Genomic DNA, 22,713 nt, shown 5'->3' with positions numbered 1-22,713 from the left:
CGCAAGAATCACATCTGTAGACATCCTGGACTTCCCGGAGTTGACAGAAAGAGACCTAAAAAATCTTTTTACAGGTTCTTATCAGTCGTCTCAGGCAGTTTCCTACTTGGCCGAAATGATGAACGAGAGCTTCTTTCGTGGTTAAGCGGTTAGCGTACGCCTCTTTGGCGTGAGAGATCTGAATTCGATTTCAGGCGGGAGTTCATGTGACTCGGATTCCACGTTAATCAGCAGGTGAACGTCTCATATAGCCTCGCTGCTGAAAGAGACGTTAAACTCAAAATTAGCTCAACTCATGCAATGATAAATGAAGATAAAGCATCAACCTCCATTTCCTGAAAGAAAATACCCACATCGTTAAATTCGAGGTATGACCTCGACATATTAGTAGGAAGACATAAAGATGTTATATTGATTTTGTTCCCATTACAATAGGGTATTCGGGTCTAAAGCCGTATAATTGTGAATGTGCATATGGAAATCGAACAGTTTGTTGTTGTTCATATGTTGTTAAAAAATTTATTGCCTTTCACGTGCTCAATACTTTACTACGATTGTTCGGCCTACAGAAATTTTAAGCAAATTGTGAGTTACTGGTCTTGTCATTCCAGTAGTAAACGCACATAGTGATTAAGATTGAAGGTTCCACATACTGTGTCCTTTGTTTTCCTTGTAATGTTTTCTAATACAGGAAAGACATTGTAGAAACACTTTGAATATTTTAGTATTATCATCATCTTGTGCACTATAATATTTTGTATATTATGTATGGGTATACATTATATGTAGGGATAATCAAAAACGTTGTTTCCTGTAAATCACGATTTAAAATATTGGTATTCTACTAAGGCAGATTGAAAATCAATGACACTCGTGCTTTCATCCTGTTTCTGGAAGAGGTACAATTATGAGAGTTATATTCCCACGTAGGACCTCACTCTAGACCATCTTTGACTTCTGACAGTATTCGTGCTGGCCAAAACATTTATGGCGTAACATGGATTGCACATCTTCTAGGCGTGTCCGACTTTGATTTTCCTTATTTTACACCACGAGTACCAAACCATGATCAAAATATATTATAAGTGAGTTGGTGCTGCTTCTATGGTGAAAAATAGAAGGTGGTCCCTCAAACATAAAGCAAAAATATTTAAATTCAACTGTTTTCAACGCTTTTCGCTAGAAATTTGAAGGGCGAAATACATTGTTTCAGTTTTCGATAAAGCCTTTCATGCAAAGTATGTTCATATTTTGTTACACCCTCGTAACTTGATTCGTTTCCGAGATATGAAGAATTTTTTATTTGCAAATTTTCAACAATAACTTCGAAATTCGAAGGAATTTGAAGTTGAATCTCTGGTCAACGTTATCTTTGGATATGAGATACCTTTGGTGTAAGTATCACAGCAATTCGTGTCAGGTCACTTTTCACCGCCTTATCCGGATACACCCTTTTAATTTTCTACACGTCAAAGCCTCCATCGTCAGAGGCAATGTTTCTTTCTGCTTAGTAAGTAGTAGGTCTACTATTATCTGAAATGTATTTTCCTGTTCTTTCCACTGATTTATTATTATTTAAATATCTAGAAACGTCGCTTAAACCTTTCCGAAGTGAACCCAACAACGCTCATTTTCATCGGAGCGAAAATTCCTGGTCGAATGGAATCAAAGGCAAAGGGAAAGGCAAAGGTAAAAGCCTACATTCGGCAGCTAAAACATCTGGGACATTCTCTGGATCCAACATGAACAACTTTGGTGGTAGTTCGTGGTCTAAAGGTGGCTCCACTGCTTCAGGTAATCAAAGTAGCTCAGGTGGATTTTCTGGAACTGGACGAAAAGACTTCAGTTATTCTGAAAAATCGTGGGGTGGAACAACTGCCCAGCGAACAGGTAAGCCTTTTTCTGTATTGGTCCTAACCAATTATTACATATGTTTCTAATTAGTAAGTAGTAATACTATATACTTCAAGTCTTGCTGTGTATTAAATTTATTATTATTATTATTATTATTATTATTATTATTATTATTATTATTATTATTATTATTATTATTTAACACTCGTACATGCATATAGAATCGAATTACTGAATTATTCAAATGGACAGATAGGGCTTTCAAAACGCTTTTAATCCACTCCTATTTACCACTCCTATTCTTACGAGATAAACGCTTATCAATAAAATTATACCGTATAGGTGGTGTCCGTTGGCTACAAGTGCCCGTATATACGCGCCATGTAATTGATGTAGTTAGAAGATGAACAAATATATTCTGTATAAATATAGAATTTAATTATTGAAATTGGATGATATATAAAAACAAGTATAATATCTAAATTATTAATCCAATTTACATGTGTTTAGAGGTGGAATATTAAATAAATGAATTAGTTAAATCTCAACTTGTGTTATCACGTTTAGTGTTGTAAAATAGTGGACTTTGGAGAATAATATATAACGAACTTACCGTTATGATATATATTTATTCGCTCTATATATACAGTGGCGGATCCAAGGAGGGCTATAGGGGCTATAGCCCCCCCTTGACGCTCAGTCATACACTGGATAAAATGGGCTTTAATCCTGCTTTGCACTGGATAAAACGGCAAAATATGGTTTAGCCCCTCCCTTGATCTTATCCTGGATCCGCCCCTATATATATATATATATATATATATATATATATATATATATATATATATATATATATATATATATATATATTATAACGGTAAGTTCGTTATATATTATTCTCCAAAGTCCACTATTTTATAACACTATATATATAGCGAGAGAGAGAAACAGACAGACAAATAGTAAATGGATAGATATAACTCTCTTAGAAAACAAACTCTACAAGACAGCCAAAAGCAAACTTTTTACTGAATACCACAAGTGACAAGTAAAGGGAGTATGTTTAATACAGAAGGGTCCAGAAGCACGTAAAAAACACAAAATTTACAGGAGAAATGAATGATGCAAGTACCTAGACGTAGCATAACATAACCAAATCTAACCTAGCCTAACATAAACTAACCTACGATAATCTGAACTAACCTAAACTAACCTAATATTAGTAGAAATAAGCGAAGTTCTATCATTTTTTGGAAAATTATGCGGGACCCCTACACTAATATAACATAAACTAACCTAACCTATCCTAAACTAACCGAATGTGAACAGAAATTACCAGAATTGTAACATTTTTTAGAGAAAAGAGCTGGACCCCTTCTGCTAAACATAGGCCAAGTAAAGTAGGGACCTACACAGCATTCCAATACAAGGTGATGTAACAAAATTATTTAGTACTGCGAATATCTTGGAAACGAATTACCCAAGATAGATGGTTGTCAAAAATTATTGAGAAGATCTTAATCTAGTTATCGATTGGCAATTGTTAGTTATGGTATATGTGCGTTTCAGATATAAATAACCCTCACCACTTCCCTCATGTGATACAAGTTCTCATTCTTGATATCTGACCATTTGAAATTAAGAAATAAACGCTTATACCTTGTTCTGAAAGATCATGTGTTTAACCCTGTTGCTGGAAGAATTTCTGGAAGCAAAGATAGTTAAACTAAAATTTACTGTCCCTGGGTATAACTAGGTAAATTTTACTGTTATATTTGGGTATAATAAACAGTTATGCGAACTCTAAATATTTTAAGAACCGGTTCTATCGAACCGGTGCGAACCGCTCCAGTGAATAGCACCACTGTATACATCCTTCTATGTACCTTTCCTTACAAGCTTTCAAAATTGGAACTGGAAATCCAATCGTAAAAAGACCACTAGGAAGACGTAGGCAATGTCGGAGAACAATATTAAGATGAATCTTGCAGAAATAGATATACGAGGTGTACTTGAAAATTGGTGCAATTAAAGAATTCTACTATTACTAGTGTTGTTAATAAATAAATAAATAAATAAATAAATAAATAAATAAATGTAAGGAAATTTTGTTGGAAAGAATATAGGTTTTTTAAAATGCTGTCACTATTTCATAATTTACATCTTTAGCCTTGATTATAAGAAACTTCAAGGAGCATAAGTATAAATGATGCAAGAAAAAGATACTAGGATAATTAAATTACTAAAATAATTTATTGAATATATATAAAACTCAGTATAAAATGTTAATTAATTCAAAATACTTGATTTGGACGCTTCATGACAAAAGTGATATCTTAATGGGAGACATTTCGAATTACATGTTAAGAATCCTGAACATCACAAATAGACACTTACCCATATTCTAGGATAAGAGAGGGATTGTTAATTACGTTAATATTTGTCGGAAGAGATCTAAAGATTCAACCTTTGATAAGCAGGAGAGATCTATATCAGAACTCCTAATGACGGGGACTTCGGAAGATGTATAATACAGATTCCAATTAAGACGATCTGCCTGCGTTGCTTCTCCTCCGAATTGACCCCGAAGTTAAATCTACGGCAGTCTTTTTATGTGTATCGTGTAACTGTTGTTAAATTCCTTTTAACCTGTTTCTGCTGTGACTCACTCACCTATCATAGAAAATGATATTTAGAATTACACTGTTAGTTGGAGATTTCTGGTCTCTTCTAACTCAAAGTACATCAAGAAAAAAATCTCTAATTCTTTAACGTGTATGAGAAAAGTAAAGTTAAAAAATATGTAACTTTTTTTTCTAAACTGTGATTTACACCACAGCACAAAAGAGCTTGACCATTTGCTGTCTTGGTTTCCTCCCCATTACACAAACTTTGAACCACTGTTGCCTTCAAAGTACTTCCTTCTACTATCAACATACCGTTGACATCGATTCTTCCAACTTTGGAACGCCTGCTGGAAATCACTTTTGTGAATAGCGTGCGGAATTTTGGTCTCATTTTCCTGTATTTTCTTATAGGCTGGAAATGACGCGACGTCCAACGTCTTCAACAATCTTACAGACAGTTAAATGAAGATTTTCATTAATTACAACACACACAATTTCAATATGTTGGTCTTCTGGTGACATGAAAGGTCGTCCACCGAATATTTACCCTCTTTCCAATGCTTAACTGTATTTGACTCATGTTATCATCTTGCACACTTTGGTTAAACATTTGGAATGTTCCTATGAAAGTTTTTCCCAGTTTTATTTTAAAAATCACGAAAATTCGTCCAACTCCTTCACGGTTACTTTTTCATCAGTTTATGCACCACGGCACCCAATTAATAATTATTATTCGACAAATAACACACAGATCGAAAGCAAGTAAAAGGTGATCTTTTACCAAGATATGTCGCTAGGTGCGTATGGTATACAACTGCCGAAGCACGCCATCTAAAGTCTTTGATCTGCTAATTAAAAACTTCGGTTTTATTTGAACACACCTCATACAAAGGAGAAATTTGATTTAGTAAACTAAGAACAGAAGTCAATTGAGAATTTTTTTGTCAATGCAACATTGAACCGTCGTATTTCATAGGCCATAGGGTTAGTTGTGTGATTTTGCTTATCTTAGACTTCGGCAATACAATTAGATAGAAAATAGGGCCTATAATTAAAAATATTTCACGCATATAAGAGTAATCTTTTGTTTTATTTCAGCTTCCAGAAATCAACGCCATCCTCCAACGCCATCCTCTACTGATCAACCTGTTTTGATCAACGAAACAGATAATAACAGCAGAGACATTGATCAGCATAAGTAAGTTACCATCGAAACGTTATTCTTTAATAATATGTTGATAATTGTGTTCCCTATTACGCGACCAACATAAGCGTACCGTTTTTGACTTGGGGTGTCAGTGTTCTGTTTAGCGAAGATACTGGGTGAGCAGGGTGTGACAAGGAAGTGAAGAGTCTCACTGGTGCTGTGAATCGAAAATTTTTTCAAAGTTATTAGAAATAGTTCGTTTGCACTTAATAAATTACGAGGCGTATCGAGAAAGCAACTTTTCCACCTGTTCCATAGCTAGGAAACCGTATGTTGCACGAAGCGACTGTGTGCACGTGAGAGAGTAAGCTCCTAGCATGGCGCATGCTCCAGCGGAACATCCTTAGTGCTCTCAGTAGCGTCGTGGCAATGGTTGAAGATGGACATTCCTATACAAGCAATAATAAAGTGACGAAGCAACTGACTTCTGAATGCAAAGCGAGGCGCATAGGATCGGTATTGACATTTTTGCAACGATACCACGATGAGTGAGAGGAGTTTCTGGACCGGGTCATCAGAGGGGATGAAACGTGGGATATTTTGGCATCCTGCTGCAAATTGTCTACACCAGCAACGTACCCTCTGCTTGCTTATGATGTTAGACCCATAGACCTGGCACAGCTGAGGATGGATTTCAATCGACGCTATGCTCTGTGCATTCAAAAACTTTATTACTGCTCGCACTTCACACGTGGCGGGAGCTGGAATATGAATGTCCATCTTCAACCAAAGCACTGCCACAACGCTACTGAGAGCACTAAGGATGTTCCACTGGAGCATGCGCCATGCTACGAGCTTACTCTCTCTCACGTGCACGCAGTCACTTCGCGCCACATACGGTTTCCTAGCTATGGGACGCATGGGAAAGTTGCGTCTTGGATGAGCCACTTATATACAGTAGTTGTGATTCAATGTACGTGGAAACCACCAACGTACGAACAACATAGGAATTCACTGAGACTGTATTATGCATAAACCAGCTTATGTAGAAATTTATCATTTTTATTAGGTTTTATTAAGTGCTATAAAACAGAAGCAACCTGTAAAGGATGGAATGGCGATATCAATGACTAAGAATTTGGAATCGATAGTTTAGAGTGCTTCATATTTTGTAAGTTTAACTTTAAATCAAGCTAAGGTTAAAGTGAGTTGTTTAAAACTCAACAAACTTTATGGTGATTGCGTTTAAAGTTTGTTCTAAATATATGTTTATCGATTGGCACATGAACGATTTTATCAAATTTCAGTCAGGGGAGAACTCAGACGATTTCACTCCAGGAATGAGAAACCTCCAGGTCAAGAAAAAGAAATTATTCCTGCCTTTTTCAAAGAATTATGATATTGAATAGTTTGCATTTCAGGATTGTTGTTAAAATTTCATTAAAATAAATCTTTTACCTCGACTCATTAAATACTTCTCGAGTCCTTTTGTAGAGCTGCAATAAAAGTACATAAGTTAATAAAATATGAATAATTTAGTGTAAATATTATTTTCTCAGCACTTAATAAATCCAGAACTTACAAGGAATCCCCCTGGACTGTTAGGATTTCATGCAGAGTGATTAGTACCATATTAAAGAGTTCGACTAACATTTGTTTTCTGCAGTAGTTAGGCCTTTAATATGAAGCTAATGATACGTGAAAACGACTCTGCATAAGACCCTCAGAATTTATCTCTGGTTCTAGCACTCCGGCGACAAAGAACTCATTCTAATCCCTAGGGTTGCACAGTGTGAGCAAGCCTAGTGTCATTTTTGTAACCGTCTTTCTGGATAAACAAAACTAGCATGCTATTCTATTGAATATGTTTCCAAACACTTTACCATTAACGACTTGGAAGATATAAGTTTAGCCAGATAACATGAAGTGTCTGAAGCTTGAACTTACCAGGTCCACACCATTGTTTAAAAGAAAAAAGTTATGCCCACCCGCCTTTCTTTTAGAAGACCTGTATTCTTACCCATAGGTGGAATTAATTCAATGGTACGTCTTTTTTTTTTTAACCTCTTATGATCTTTATCTAAGTTAAAGTACTGTATTAGAATATGCTACATATGGTTGCAGGGAAATGGGTCACTTTTATTCTTTTATTTTTCCTCTTTAAACTAGGCTGCAGTTAGGTATTTAAAATTAGCATCCCTCTTCTTCATGAATTGGTATACGTAAGAAGTGACCGTGTGATTTCCGACGAATTGTATTATCAGTTATATCTTTCACCAATGAGATAAGTGAGGAAAATAAATTTTCCTCTTCTCAAACTTGTTTGCCTCTAATGTGCTTAGCGACCGAATCTTTTTTTTTTTTTTTTAATGAAAAACTTATGTCAGTGATATTACTCTTCACATAGTTTTCACTCTAATAAGTTTCAAAGCACCACCAATGTTATAATAAATTATGTTTTTAACCATGTCGGTCCCGGCGTCCCCCACAGGAAACATAAAATATGCCGATATTATTCTTTCTTTACAACTTGTAAAATTAGACTGGCTACATTGAAAATTGTTTACTGGGGATGACCATAAATGGATCATAAATGCGTGTCAGGCGTTATTATGCTCCACCCTCCCTTCCTGTCTAGGTAGATAACTTATTGGACGCCCCTCGTACAGTGGCGGCGTAAGGCAAACTGGGGCCCGGGGCCAGTGAAGTAGATCGGGGCCTCTTTTCGAGAAATCGTGATTTATAAACTTCTATTTTTGACATTCATTTACATAATCATTCTTTCTGTTTACTACTCCCCCCTTTCCCATTGGTGTGTGTGTTTAAACCACTTAATTTGGGAATAAATTTGGCTGACATTCAGCATCCCTGTCTATTTTATTAACGCTAAGAACCGCCTTCAGGCTGGTATCTAAAAATAAAACCGGACCAGAGCTATCGTTACATATATTTTTTATTCATTTTTAAACAAGGGACGCGATAGAAAAAGGGTTAGAGATACAAGTTTAACGGAAGCTACAAAGAATCCAAAATTTATCCTACATCTAAGTTATCCTAGTTTAAACGTGTACTGTAATTAGATAGAATAGTAGGAGTAATGCTCCTAATAATATATTTAGAGACAAATTTATGTGCAAAATGTAACAATGAGCTGATATTGAAAAAATCGCAAATAATAATATAACCGACGCGATTTTTAAATGTAAGCTGTAAATGTAAGCAAGTTTTCTAGAATTTTCTTGTTCGGTTCTCGCCTTTGGTGTTCCTCCTGTACAATTTCTTATATGGCTAAGTTTATTCATGGTTTCTTACCTGTCTGCGTTTACACTACATGGGTTTTATTTAATTAGATTTTATTCCTGCAATTAGCCCCATTCACTTTAACATTCGGTTTCTCTCCAGTGATCACACACGATACTTAAACTTTTTTTATTTTTTATTTTTACTTATTTATTTATTTATTTTTTTGCCGAAGTATCAGTAAATAATGGCTAGAATAGATTTCTCTCCTGCCTGTCATCATTTATCTTTTACTAGGTTTCTCTTCAGTGATAATATACGATCTATTTAGTCCCACTGCTTTTGCCGAAATATCAGTGAATAGTTAAGCACTGTATGTTTCTCTCCTGCTTGTCTTTTTTACTATTGTTTCCATATTTCACACTTGTATTATGATTACATCATTTTGTGTTTAATAATTCACTCATATTTATATTCTGTCACTTATGACTTTCTATTACCATTTACTAACATCCTTAGTATTAGAATATCCTGAATATATTGAATAATTGGGAATATATCATAGATTAAATATGTGAACACAGAATTCTACTATGGGTTGTACCACCCATCACCAGTCAATTGACAGATCTTGACGGCTTTTTATTATTCTTTTGGTACTTTTATATTTTTATTGTCTTAAGTTGAAACATGAAACTACTTCCAATGATATTTCCACTACCTTAGTAGCCTGTGTTCCACCAGCATTCAGAATGTTACCTTTCTTGATTTGGTTGCTGCGGAAATCTCAACTATATTAGATTTTATTTCATTTTCAATAGAAAGAATGGCCAGATTCGTGAGTCTTTCTTGACCAATTGTGGAGTGCAAGTATGATTTTATCAGCTTAATTTGGTGAAAGACCGTTCACACGATGCGACAGATACGGGCAGTGTTATCAAACTCTGAAGAGCGGTTGCCAAACTTTTGTAGCTTCAATCCTCATTGAAGATACATATTTCAGTATGCCTTGTGGAGAAAAGTCAAGTTGTTCTTTAGCTATCTGAGCACACCTTAGAGAATGGATTATATGCTTACAATCCTGAAATAATTCTACGCCGTCCAGGTCATTCGGGTAGAACAAAGCCAAACCAGAGTAACATGCTTTTAGTCTTTCCTCGCTCTCATCATCTAGCTTTGCACAAAGTTGGCAAAGTAAAAAAAAAAAAAAAAAAAAAAAAAAAAAAAAAAAAAAAAAAAAGTTGGCTTCTCATCTACATTCAACCTCTTCCTTTAAATTTCATACCCCCCCCCCCTTTAAAGAGCGTGGAACGTTTATTTTATTTATTTTTAATCTACATTCAGTTTTTTCTTTAAATTTCTTTCCAGGTCCCCAAGAGAGTGAGGACCTCAGCTATAGCTTGTTTAGCTTACACATAATTCGGCACTGATTAGTTTTATTAGACAGATATTTCTGTTGTTTCATCAGTTATTTGGTGTAATATCGATCGACAATTAATTGCGTTTACTTTTAGGGAAGGTGTGGATTATAAACTTTGACGGCCTTTGTACGGCTCATACTAACAAAGTTCTTTAGCAATTATTTTTTACCTACCGTCCGGGGCCCTCCACGAAGTGGGGCCCGGAGCGGGGGCACCACTCGCCCCGCCCTTACGCCGCCACTGCCCTCGTATATAAATTTGCAAGCTTGAATGTCTCTTGACTAACTTCTGCGTGCACCACTGTCCACAACACTTATGCTTTGAATATAGAAAGAACTAGAACGCGATTTATTAATGTTAATTTTGTAGATGCAAGTGCGAATAGTACATTTTTAGTTCTTATATACGCCTATGTTGATATAAAGATGCTATAGTTTAGATGGTGACATTGGCTTTAGCACAAGTACGAGGGGAAGTTAAACAGAAAGGAACTTTTGCAATTTCTTGCACTAGGGTTTGGTAACACTGCTAGTATCCAGCGCTGAATTATTGTCGTCTGCAACACTATTACTCTTATTCCCGTGTTAGTACGCAGCAGCTGTTCAACATGGCAGCTTCATTGTCGATCTGCACCAAGGAAGAAATTATCCGTCGAATGCAAGCGCAGTATGGTGACAGCTGTTTATCGCGAAGCAAGAAATACGAATGTATAGAGCGTTTCAAACAGGAAAGAACTACTTTATGTGACAAGGAAAGATCGGGCAGGTCATCGACGTCAACAACTGAGGACAATTTGAAAGGCGTTGAGACTATGGTGATGGAAAACCGACGAATCACAGTGGACGAAATCACCAATATTTTACATATCAGTCATGGTTCAGCGTATTCCATTTGAAGGAAACGCTCTGGGGAAGAAGATTTGCAACCGATGCAGAAGCCTTTGATGCGGAGCAAAATTGGTTACAGGTGCCATCCAAAAACGTTTTTTCCAACGGCATAAAAAAAAACTTATGAAACGTTGGGAAAAAAGTGTTGACGTGCAGGGGATAATGTGGAAAAATAATGTATGTTTCAATTTTCTATCATTAGAATAAATGTACATACCTTTTCTCAAGTCCCTTTACTTTTTGACTTCTCGTACTTTTCTGTAAATCCATCTCTAATGCTTATTTAGATTTGCCAACGCCATACTTCAGTAAGAAATAGTATCACACTAACATAAGCTCTCTTTTCATTGAACAGTACATCCACCGTCCCATCATCTCGTGGAATCAACAGAACACCTAGAAGATCGAGGTTGCTAAATGTGCTGTGTTTCTGCTGTTTAAAAAAGAAAAAGAAAAAAAAGTAGTCTACGAAATCTTTAAGGTTCTCCCAACAACATCTGGGAGATTGAGGTGTTACTAATGAGGTAAGAATATCTTTTTTCTCATGTAGAGTAACTTCTAGCGAATTTTGTATAAGTTCGTTAACAAAAAATTATTTAAATATATATTTAAATCAGTGGCCGCCAAACTTAAGGTTCTGAGTTACTGTACCGTGTCTAAATCCTATTGTGAGCTAATATACAGTATATATATGTTTATTGCCTATAAATTTATATTTCTAGTAAATACAAAATCTCACGAAAAACACAACGTGCACAACCCCACGCGCAGTGGCGGATCTAGAAGGTAAAAACTGGGGGGGGGGAGCCAGCACCCAGACTATTATAGGTATATATAAACTTTCAAAAATATATAATAGCTTAAATTATTTTGTCACTGAAAAAACTGGGGGCCTAGGCCCCCCGGCCCTGACCTAGATCCGCCACTGGCCATATTTCAATATCAATCATGCGATCCCACTAGTGATATTCATTTAGTTTAGCCAGTTACTTTACGAGTCCCAATGCACAATTTCAACTTGGCATCAGTTGTTGCATCCTTATTGGTATGCAACCGTGCACATCATATTGCATCGGGTTGATGGAATATTATTGGTGAATCGGCAATGGCTTTCATGTTCTTGATGCTGTTCCTTACATTTCCGACGCTTTGAACTCACGTTTACTTATTATGATTGCATTTCTGGGCATTTTACGTTACGTGTTTCCACAGATGTGAATCACCCTGCTTCATCTGTTGTGCTCTACCGACACTCCAGATGTCTTTTTAGAGCATTTGAGTACAAATTCGCTACACTTAATACTCAGAACGTCGCTGTTGGCCAGCATCCGTACCTGGCGATTATGCAGAGCTCCTCCGTGGCTAAGCGGCTAGCATACGTGCCTTTGGCGTGGGAGACCCGGGTTCGATTCCCGGCGGGAGCTCATGTGGTTCAGATTCCACGTTAATCAGTCGGTCCACGTCTCATATAGCCTCGCTGCTGAAAGGGACATTAAACTCAAAATCAACTCAAATCAACTGGTGATTATGCAACCCCACACAACGGGCATGAAGGTGTCCGCCATTTTGTATTTGTTCCAGATATTGACTTAATACAAAAGGATTATTGTTACCTGGTAGAAACCATATCAATTCATATCCATTTAGACCAATTTTAATTTGGCAGATTATCCGAGACTCCCTAGTTCCTTTGGGGAATCTCTTACGCGTGCATGGTAGGATTGTGAAACATGCAAAATTCAATACAGCAGGTATGACTTCTTCAGTGCATTTTATACCCGCCCTCTTTACGTTGGATAGTTTCCGAACTATTCGAGTCCGAAAGTCATTTCCCACGCTTTCGGCACCTTGTAGATCCGACACTATGTCCGATAGCCGAAAGTTCAAGAGAACTTCTTTTCTTGTCTCAGTGGCAGGAGTCACATCTCAAGAGTTGTAAAACCCGATATATATATATATATGAGTTGTGTAACATTTCGTCTGAAAAAGGGAAATTTGGATGTTCTGAAGGGATTTTATGCTGTTTCGGGTTGGCAACAGTGACCAAAGGTCAAATACAAAGTTTTTCTTTCTTTTTTCTTCTTTCCAATCTCGATTTTGCTAAGGGGCCGCGGTGGCTCAGTGGCAGAGCGTTCACCTCCGGTGCTTGGGGTCTCTGGTTCGATCCCAGCTCGCGCTGTGTGGACTTTGTAGTGGACAAACACTGTGCTCGTGGTTTTCCTCGGGGTTCTCCCACTTTCTTCATTCTACCGTTTCATTCATTTCTCATAATCACCGTCTTCTTTTGCCTAATCGGCATAAGCATGGGACGTAAAACTGTAAGATTTATTTTCTTTCTTTGAAAAGATTTTTCGAATTTGTTAATTGTTTATCGTGAAAACAAAGACGTGTGACTTGACTTGACTTGACTTCTTCACTCTTAAGAGTGTTAGAAAAAAAGGGCACCAGGAAATAACCAGTATGTGCCATAAATGCTGAAAAGAATGAAGTTGTAAGTTAAATAATTTCTTCTGTAAAAATTGATGGGATCCATACTCGTTGGAATGACTTTTTTTTTGTATTTACAGTTTTTTTTTGTATTAATGCCTTGTTTAGTATTCGTTGATTTGTTACTAAAATGAATTTATATGAAAAAGGAGCACTTCCAAAATGAATGTAAAGTTTATGTAATAAATTGAGATTTAGTCCATGCAAAAAGTTCACTTTTGAATAGAAAATAATTCATGTTTTCGAAGCCTCTATCAATCCATTGTTTGAAGAAAATGTTAATATTTAAAAGTAACCATGCTGTTGTTATAACCCAATAAAAAGACGTCTGTGTCGTAATTGAATGCTCCTTTAGGCCTGCCATCTACTGAGAGAAAACATTTTTTTCTGTAAGTAAGGTGCTGTCATCTAAGGAGAAATAGTAGAACTAACTCGTGCCTTGCATCCACTAAGAAATTTCATCATCTCATTTTGAATCTTCTGTAACGACTTGCGTTCCATTTGTCATTTTCCTATGTGCTTGCTGTAATACAAGGTTTTCATTTACTGTTAAAAGACGGTCTACGCCGTTATATAACAGAGTTATTGTATAAAGTTCAGTGATTATAATTTTTTGTACATTAACTATTATTATTTCCCTTACCTGGGTTTGACTCATTCTTTCTCACAAACTTAAATAAATTCTCCAATTGATCCGGTAAATTTCCTACAATTGGTCCGACGATACAGCACTTAACCCAAGGAGAAACAGTAGAACTAACTTATGCCTTTCGGCCACTAAAAAACTTCATCATCTCCAGGATTAATACTCCTTAATATAGGATACGTTTTCATGACATCCCCAAGATTGTCACAGGTATTTTGCAACGGACTATTTTATGGCATCCACCTGGATGTAACTGGAACGCAAGGGATAAAGAAAGATTTAAATATTTACAAATAAAGTTGCGGAGAATGACTAGTTTTATTTTTGAAATATGCACTCGCACGTTAATAGAAGAAATTAGTTTCGAATTTTTGTCTCTAATACTATGAATATTCAAACACCGGAAATATCACTAAAGCGAATAGAATAGTTGTTTTGATTACTTAAAGAGTGCGTTCAGTTTTAGCCCCAATTCGTCTCCCCATGGATTTGCCCGAACGTGATTGCAACCGATAGCTTTGGATGCGTAGAACACGACTGTGATGTGAAGGAACCAGAGTTGACAGATGCACCGTTCTTGAGATATCACGTTTCAAAAGTGTGGGATGCCATCAGATGGTGGCACTTTAGTTTATGAAACTCAATCAGAAAAATCCTCATCATCTGAAGTTCTTTCAATGCGAAGAGAAACGTTGGACAATCGATGACCGGGCACAACAAAGTCATAGTTGTGGCCGTAAGAGAAGTATCAAATAATGGTGGCCATGTGTGAACAACATCCTACTGTACGTGCTCCAGAGTCGCAAGAACGAGCTGGTCGACGACTTTAATACGATACGGAGTTATATCTTGACCATTATAACATGACAGCTTTACAGTTTATACAAATATCTTCGAGGCGTTAAGAGGTGATCTTGTAGCTGTGCCTCGATACTGGCGCCATCTCGTGGCATCCCACAGTTTGGAACGGGTTAACGCAGGAACGGTGCATCTGACCGCTCTGGTTTCTTCAGATTCTTGTTTTATGCATCGACGCTATCGCTTGCACTCAAATTCGAGCAAATTCATGGGGAGATGAAATTGGGGCTCAAGGCTAATACTTTGTTTGCCGCACTCTTTATGTTTGTCCTGTAATACAAAATGATTATTTTGATTTCTTTTTACACTAAAACCACAAATGTAAACAAAACAGGAGAAAAAGTTGTTATGAAAGAGAATCAGAAAGTTTGTTTATTATTTTAATAATATTATTATCATTATTGAACCTCTGCAAATCTTTTTAGTTTTCGTTATTACATTTTGGTCTAACCAGTGACGTATCTAATCCGGGGCTGGGCGGCGTAGGCCTCTGCAGTTTTTTGACTGACAAAAATAACTGAAGCTATTATTTATATATTTTTGAAAGGTTATAGTAAATTCATGATATACCTATCGTAATCTAAATTCTGGCTGCCCCCTCTAATTTTTACCTTCCAGATCCGCCAGTAGGTCTAACGTGCGCCCTAAAGAACTTTGTGCCTAGAGGCGGATCTAGAAAGTAAAAACTGGGGGAGCCAACCAGAACCCAGACTATGATAGGTAGACTCTATATCATGAGTTTACTATAAACTCTGAAAAATATATAAATAATAGCTTGAATTATTTTCGTCACTCAAAATACTGGGAGGGGGCTAGCGCCCCGGCCCAGCGATAGATTCGCCTCTGTTTGCCCCCCTAGATCCTGTAGTGAAGTTAGTGTTAAATCCGGCCCTGGAAACACAATCCTTTCCTGACTATTTGGATAAACTACGCGCCTTTATGGAGGAAACAAGGAAGGCAGAAAAAGAATAAATTAATTGGAGTAGAAAAAAAGTATAATTCCAACTTAGTGATGAAGTTATCTAATGAGTCAATTAATATGAATTGATATAAGAGCGATGAAATACATTTATGATGAATTTCAGTGGTAGAAATGGAAACCGGAACCCACTAGGTTTTAATTGAAGTAGCTCCCCAATTACCTCACGATTTTTATATAAATTTCGTTGAAGCCTATAAGAATCTGTCTTCTAGTCTTTTAACATGCCATAAACTCCTATGATAATATCTATCATGAAATAGCTTTTAGTTTAATCAGTTTCTTAATCACGTGTTGTAAACAGCTTCGTTCATCTTACCTTTATTATAATTATGAATTCATAGGTATTATTTATTTTTTATCTTTTAACCTTGCAGACACTTGGAACCTTCTCTCACATAAAGAAGAGGCGCCTCAGGTGAGTTATTGTAACAATAGTCGAAGGATTTATTAGTATTAGTATTAGTAATTGCTTGGAGCTGAAATCTGCAAGTTTAGAAGAGTGAAAGAGGGTGAATCAATCAATTGTAAATTTACCCATTGATTTGATTTGCTTTGATTTTCAGTTTAGCGTCTCTTTCAGCAGCGAGGCAATATGAGACGTGGTCCTATAGCTTAACGTGGAATCCGAATCACATGAGAAGCTGCCGGGAATTGAATCCTGGTCTCCCACGCCAAAAGCGCGTACGCTAATCGTTTAGCCACGAGAGACTTCGGAAAGTTTACCCGTATACATAGTGCATTAATAAAAAAAGTCCAAAATAACTCATTTTCTTCAATTTTAATGCAATAAAATGAAACCCATTACTTAAAGTTCGAATCTGACAAGCATAAGGGATGATTTTTTTTTCCGATTTTAAAACAAGTTCTATGTAATTTTACAAAACAAATTTGACTTTCGTGAAACAAAACGTATATGAAGTTGAGATTAATGAAAGTAGGGAAGCACATTCATCTTTAATTGACAAAAAATATACTGAGAATATTTTTACTAAATATGTGAGTATGGGTGGCACGGTGGCTCAGTGGTTGAGCGCTTACCTCTCGTGCTAAGGGTTCCCTGATTCGATCCCCGGCTAAGTAAGTTTCTGGCGTACAACATCGTGTCCGTGGACTTTCTCAGGGTACTCCCGTTTCCTCCCACTTTCTCACTCCACTAATTCTTCCATCATCATTCACTTGCTTTAATCATCGTCTCCCTTAGCCTAACGGACATAATCGTGGAACGTTAAACTGAAAGATAAATCTTTAAGTGTTTCTTGAGGCTTCCCAATGGGGATTGAAATCAGCAAGAGAAGAATTAATCCATTTTAAAATCATATTTAACAATAAATTTTCTTTTTAAAAATTCCCACGAAACATACATTTCTCTTTCTTTGATAAATTTCCAACGGGATCTGTTGCGTAAACCAAACTTTCCTAGTAGCAGAGACAATTCGCAAACAACTTGCTGTAAGCTTGAATTGCAAGTCAGCGAAGTTTGCATGCAGCTTGATTAGAAAATGTGCAAGCATGCCGCAAGTTGGATTCCAGTAACGAAGTTACATGGGGGGCAAGCTTGCATTCAGTGTTCCATTCAAGCTTGACGTAAGCGTTTTGCAAGTCAAGACAATACCAATGAACGGCCAGTGATGCTATGATGCTCTGCGAAGGATCTAAAGCATTGTTTGCAGATTCTATGAAAGCATGCTTTTCAAGTGCAAGCGTAGAAAGCCAAAAAGGTAAGCACGCGATGAGTGGCCGAACGCTTCGTTGCTACTAGGGTTAAGCCTAACTTCAAGAAAATCTTTTAGGATAACATTTACTAAACAAAATGAATTAGTATAAATGTATGAGTTCTTTGAGAATTAGAAATTAATTTTATTGGCTAGAATTCAAATCGGTTAAAGAGCAAGACGAAAAAATCCCTTAATCTAATAAATATTAATAACAATGATATAAAATGAAATGACATTTCTAAATATGTTCCACGTTTATGTCATTTAGGCTAAAGGAGATGGAGATTAATAGAAGTAAGTGCTTACGAAATAATTGGTGGAAAGAGAAAGGAAACGACAAAACCTCAAAAGAACTCACGAGTTTGATACCGCCCATCACAAGGTCGCGTGGATGAGAATCGAACCAGGAATCCCTCATACCCCTGAGCCACTGTGCTCGTAATATAATAATAACATTAGTAATAATAATAATAATAATAATAATAATAATAATAATAATAATAATAATAATAATAATAATAATAATAATAATAATAATAATAATAATTTTTGCCCGCATGGAACTTCTTTACGGGTCTCTTCTATATCTTGGTTTGAGATTTGCGTGAAACGAACAAGACGAAATTCGGGTAAAATTATGTCGTTTAACATAGTAGTTTGCAAACGACAGTTTACAATCGACAAGGATAGGAACGAGAGACTTTGTGACGTCATGCGTCCTCCTACCTTTTCAGATCTACTTTCACCCTTGTGCATTATAAGATGTACACTGAGAAAAAAAATTGTAGTTGGCGTACTTAAAAAGATAGGTTACATGCGTAATTCCTGTAGTTTTTGGACAACGTACAGCAGACGTATAACTGAAAACGCATGTTTTATAATACTTTCTGTATAAGTGTTCCATCTATACGTACTTTCTGTATGAAACAATGTAGGCGGTCAGGATCTCACATACAAATGGACGTATATAACATATAGCTGACGAAGGTAACATAAGTATATGCATGTGATATACGGAAAACTGTTAAATGTCAGTCATCCTGCAACGGCATGATGTATTATCTAAGGGCAGTGCCTATGTAGCATACGGATAACGTATGCTCCGTACTGATTTCTATAGTAAGCAAGAGGATACCGTATATTTGTACAATATACCGCTGTCCGGAGAACGGATTTTTATCTGTGTATGCTGTATGCTCTATTAAGAAGCTATTACTGCTGTCTTGTCTCGTAAAAAAGTATTTTGAAAGTGCAGTCTCTTCTCGAAAAGGATGTATTTTTCTATTGGAAAAAGTTCTGTCTCGTCTCGTCTCGTATCTCGATACCAAAATTGTCTCGTTTCGTCTCGTACGGGTCACATTAGATATAGGTAAATGTATCATGTTTTCTATTCCTAAAACTACAAAAGGAGTAGTTTTTATCTTCTTCACCTTCAGTAGTGGACCCGATTTCTGTATAACTTTTTTCTTGGGTGGAGTCATTCAGGTTTGTCAAATAAAAATGAGTATTTTAATGGAAATCCATATGTCTAAATAAACTTCAGGCAATAAGGGGGAGGGACTCGGCCCTCAGGGATAGACGCCTATGGCTTTCATCTCTAGAAATTACAAATAAGAAGCTTGCCTTAGTTCCATTAAGGGTGTTTTCAATGACAATACTTCAGAATTTGTTGTTGAAACTATACGGAAATTTACCAAAAATTGTAATATTTCATTTTAGTAAAAATGTTCCCAAGGTATAACATTATTTTATATTTACATTGCAGTACAATAGTTGTACTTCACAATGTTAAACCTACTTCCTGGAAAATTCTAATTTATATGCTTTGTTTTCAGGTCTTCATGACCACACAGGTCTTTATGACCTTACTCTGGTTGCACGTAAGTTCTTTTCCTTGCTTTCTTTCTTATTTATTTATTGTCTCCTTCTTGTTTTCTTTTTTTAATTTCGATTCTGTATTTTGTTTAATTTAGATTACAAGTAATGCAATTTTAAAAAAAAATATTACACTTCTAACCTAGGGTTGTAAAATTTCTGGACATTTTGAACCTGTTGGTAAAAAATCGTTCTTTCCTGTTTCTTTCTGGAAAAATTGGGAAAATAACAAAAATATTTGTATTAGGTTAATTTTACTTTTTTTTTTTTTTTTTTTTTTGAAAAATGTAAGTTGAGAAATTTCAATATTGCGAATATTTAAAAAAGAAGCATTCGAAAATAAAACTTGTAATTATTCTTGAAAATTAATAGTCTGCACTCATTTCCTTTATGTGCTTTTTAGTCGTTTATTCGTGGTTGTGCATTACGAGGCTCACTACGAAAGTTTTGAGATACGCATTGTTTTGGCACAGTATTTGAATTCCAACAATTGCGTTCGGTAATGGTATCCAGAGAGAAGCCTCGCTTATCGGCGTGGCCGTATCGCCTTCACTTCTTTGTTGATGTGAGCAGTATTCGGGTGTCTAAAATGGAGCTCGAAAGGGAACATTTTCGGGCAATGATCCTTTACGATTTCAAAAGTGGTTTGAACGAAACACAAAGCCTTGACCGTTTGCAGGGGGCATTTGAGGACCTTACTCCTTCCCGTGCTACAATTTTTCGGTGGTTAGGTGAATTCAGAAGAGGCCGGACATCGCTTAAAGATGAAGAGAGAGCTGGACGTCCGGCAACAGCTGTGTCAGATGAAAACATTGCCGCTGTAGAACAAATGATTCGAGAAAATCCTCGAACAACTTTCAAGAACATTGAATCTACAGTGAACATTGGATCGCCAGCAGTAACAAAAAGTCTTCGTGATCATCTTCGGCTCAGGAAGGCTTCATCTCGTTGGGTGCCTCACACTTTGACTGAACAACAGAAGCGCATGCGTGTGGAATGGTGTGAAGAAATGCTTGCAAGATTTGATGGAGGCAATCCTCGACGCATCTCTGACATTGTTACTGGTGATGAGACTTGGATCTATCAATTTGACCCTGAAAATAAACGCCAGTCTACAGTTTGGATCTTTCCAGACTAAAATCTACCCACGAACGTGAAGCGACCGCGAAGTGTGGGGAAGAAGACGGTCGCAACTTTTTTCTCCAAATCTGGCCATATTGCAACTGTTCCACTTGAAGAACAGAGGACTGTTACTACTCAGTGATACACCACTGTTTGCCTAACAAAAGTGTTCCAGAAGCTTCGGGAACGGCGTCCAAGAACTGGATTGCGTGGGATCCTGCTTCATCATGACAACGCGTCCGCACACACGGCCAAAATCACAATTCAGTTTTTAGAATCTACGGAGGTCAAACTTATGACGCATCCGCCGTATAGCCCTGACCTGGCCCCATGTGATTTTTTTCTGTTCCCAGGATCAACGATCGCATGCGTGGGAAGAGATTTTGCAGCCCTGAAGAAGCTGTAGTGGCTTACGAGAATGAACTTTCAACATTTGAAGAAAAAGACTGGCAACACTGCTTCCAAAAGTGGTTTTCGAGGATGCAAAACTGTGTACAGTGTAATGATGAATACTTTGAGAAAATGTAAGTGTTAAATTGATTTTAAATATGTAAATTATTTCACATCTCAAAACTTTTCGTAGTGACCCTCGTATTTACAGAACTTTTACAATTGCATACACATCTACCATCATAAAACGTTTCTTTTGCAACAAATAGGGCTCTTGAATGAAACTGAGTTCTTAGTGTGCTCTCTGATCTCGTGAAATTTTGTTAACTTTAATTAAATTACTTCTTAAGAGAGAGATCAGTAGGTAAATTTCACTAATAGGCCTACTCATGCATTAAAACATATAATTACTATTATTTAATATTCTAATATAGGCTTTTATATAAACTTTATGTACGACATTTTGTATGTAGGCAAATACCTGTTTTCTAGTGCGACAAATTACATAAAAATGAAAGTGATTATGTTTGTAACTTAACAACTCTTGAACCAACAGAGCGATCTCGATAAAATTTTCAAACATAGATGAGGTTCGAGTCTGTGATAGTTTTTATCATTTCACTTTAAAGGTTCAATTTGGAGGAAGAAAGGGGGGGGGGGTATAGTGTATATTGAAAATGACCGATATTAGTGTCGCATCCATAGTTTGCTTAGATAAACAGTGACACTTCTGATGCCGCTTAAATCGTTCTTTAAAAATAACAAAAGCTGTCTTTTCTTCCCTTCGCACTTCACCTTGCCTACCACTTTCAAGTTACCTTCTCAGGCTGAAACTATCTTTAAAAAAGTACTTGTGGTTTAAGACATTTTTTACATCTTGACGTTTTGTTTGTTTACTTTCGGAGGTTGTACATAGTTAATGTGATCGGCAAGAGCTTGAGGGGAAAGAAAGACCAGTTCCGGCCAACCGGTGTTATCAATAGATTTACTGTTCTGATTTTTAGTTTAGCGTCCCTTTCAGCAGTGAGGCTATATGAGACGTGGACCTACTGATTAACGTGGAATCCGAACCACATGAGCTCCCGCCGGGAATCGAACCCGGGTCTCCCACGCCAAAGGCGCATACGCTAACCGCATTTACTGTTCTGAGAAGATATGCTTGAGCCAAAGGGAAAATATATATATTTCTTCGAGTGTACCTGCTATCCTATTATATCCAATTATTTAATCAGGAAATTCACTTTCAGTGTCTTGGGAGTTTGTATTCATGACTGCAGATTCACTTTACGAAGACTTCCCCTTAAGAGCATAAATACGCGTTCGAACGTACGCCTTATAAATAATTTTGCACAAAACACAAACCAACCTTTGGTAGATAGCCAGGAACACCGAGTCAGGGCACGAGCGCAGCGACATAGGACATTGACCAAGCGTGTCAGTGACATAGGATGTGCGCAAAAAC

The 22,713-nt window shown here is 36.7% G+C and overlaps 1 protein-coding gene across 1 annotated transcript in view; it reads left to right on the top strand.

The window, feature by feature from the left end:
• LOC145671932 (uncharacterized) overlaps positions 1-22,713 on the top strand; it is a 92,403-nt gene that overhangs the window by 1,289 nt on the left and 68,401 nt on the right. Inside the window, exons 2-6 of the mRNA XM_081741141.1 lie at positions 1,588-1,890; positions 5,580-5,679; positions 11,532-11,700; positions 16,524-16,564; positions 19,700-19,744. Coding sequence (XP_081597267.1) covers positions 1,588-1,890; positions 5,580-5,679; positions 11,532-11,640 — 512 coding nt within the window. The 3' untranslated portion in view covers positions 11,641-11,700; positions 16,524-16,564; positions 19,700-19,744. The remainder of the gene's footprint in view (positions 1-1,587; positions 1,891-5,579; positions 5,680-11,531; positions 11,701-16,523; positions 16,565-19,699; positions 19,745-22,713) is intronic.

This window comes from Thermobia domestica, chromosome 15 (genome assembly GCF_964235325.1).
Source record: "Thermobia domestica chromosome 15, izTheDome1.hap1.1, whole genome shotgun sequence".
In the NCBI taxonomy this organism is placed as follows: Eukaryota; Metazoa; Arthropoda; class Insecta; order Zygentoma; family Lepismatidae; genus Thermobia; species Thermobia domestica.
Note: the sequence above shows the minus strand (reverse complement) of the source record. Positions and strands in the feature narration are given on the sequence as shown.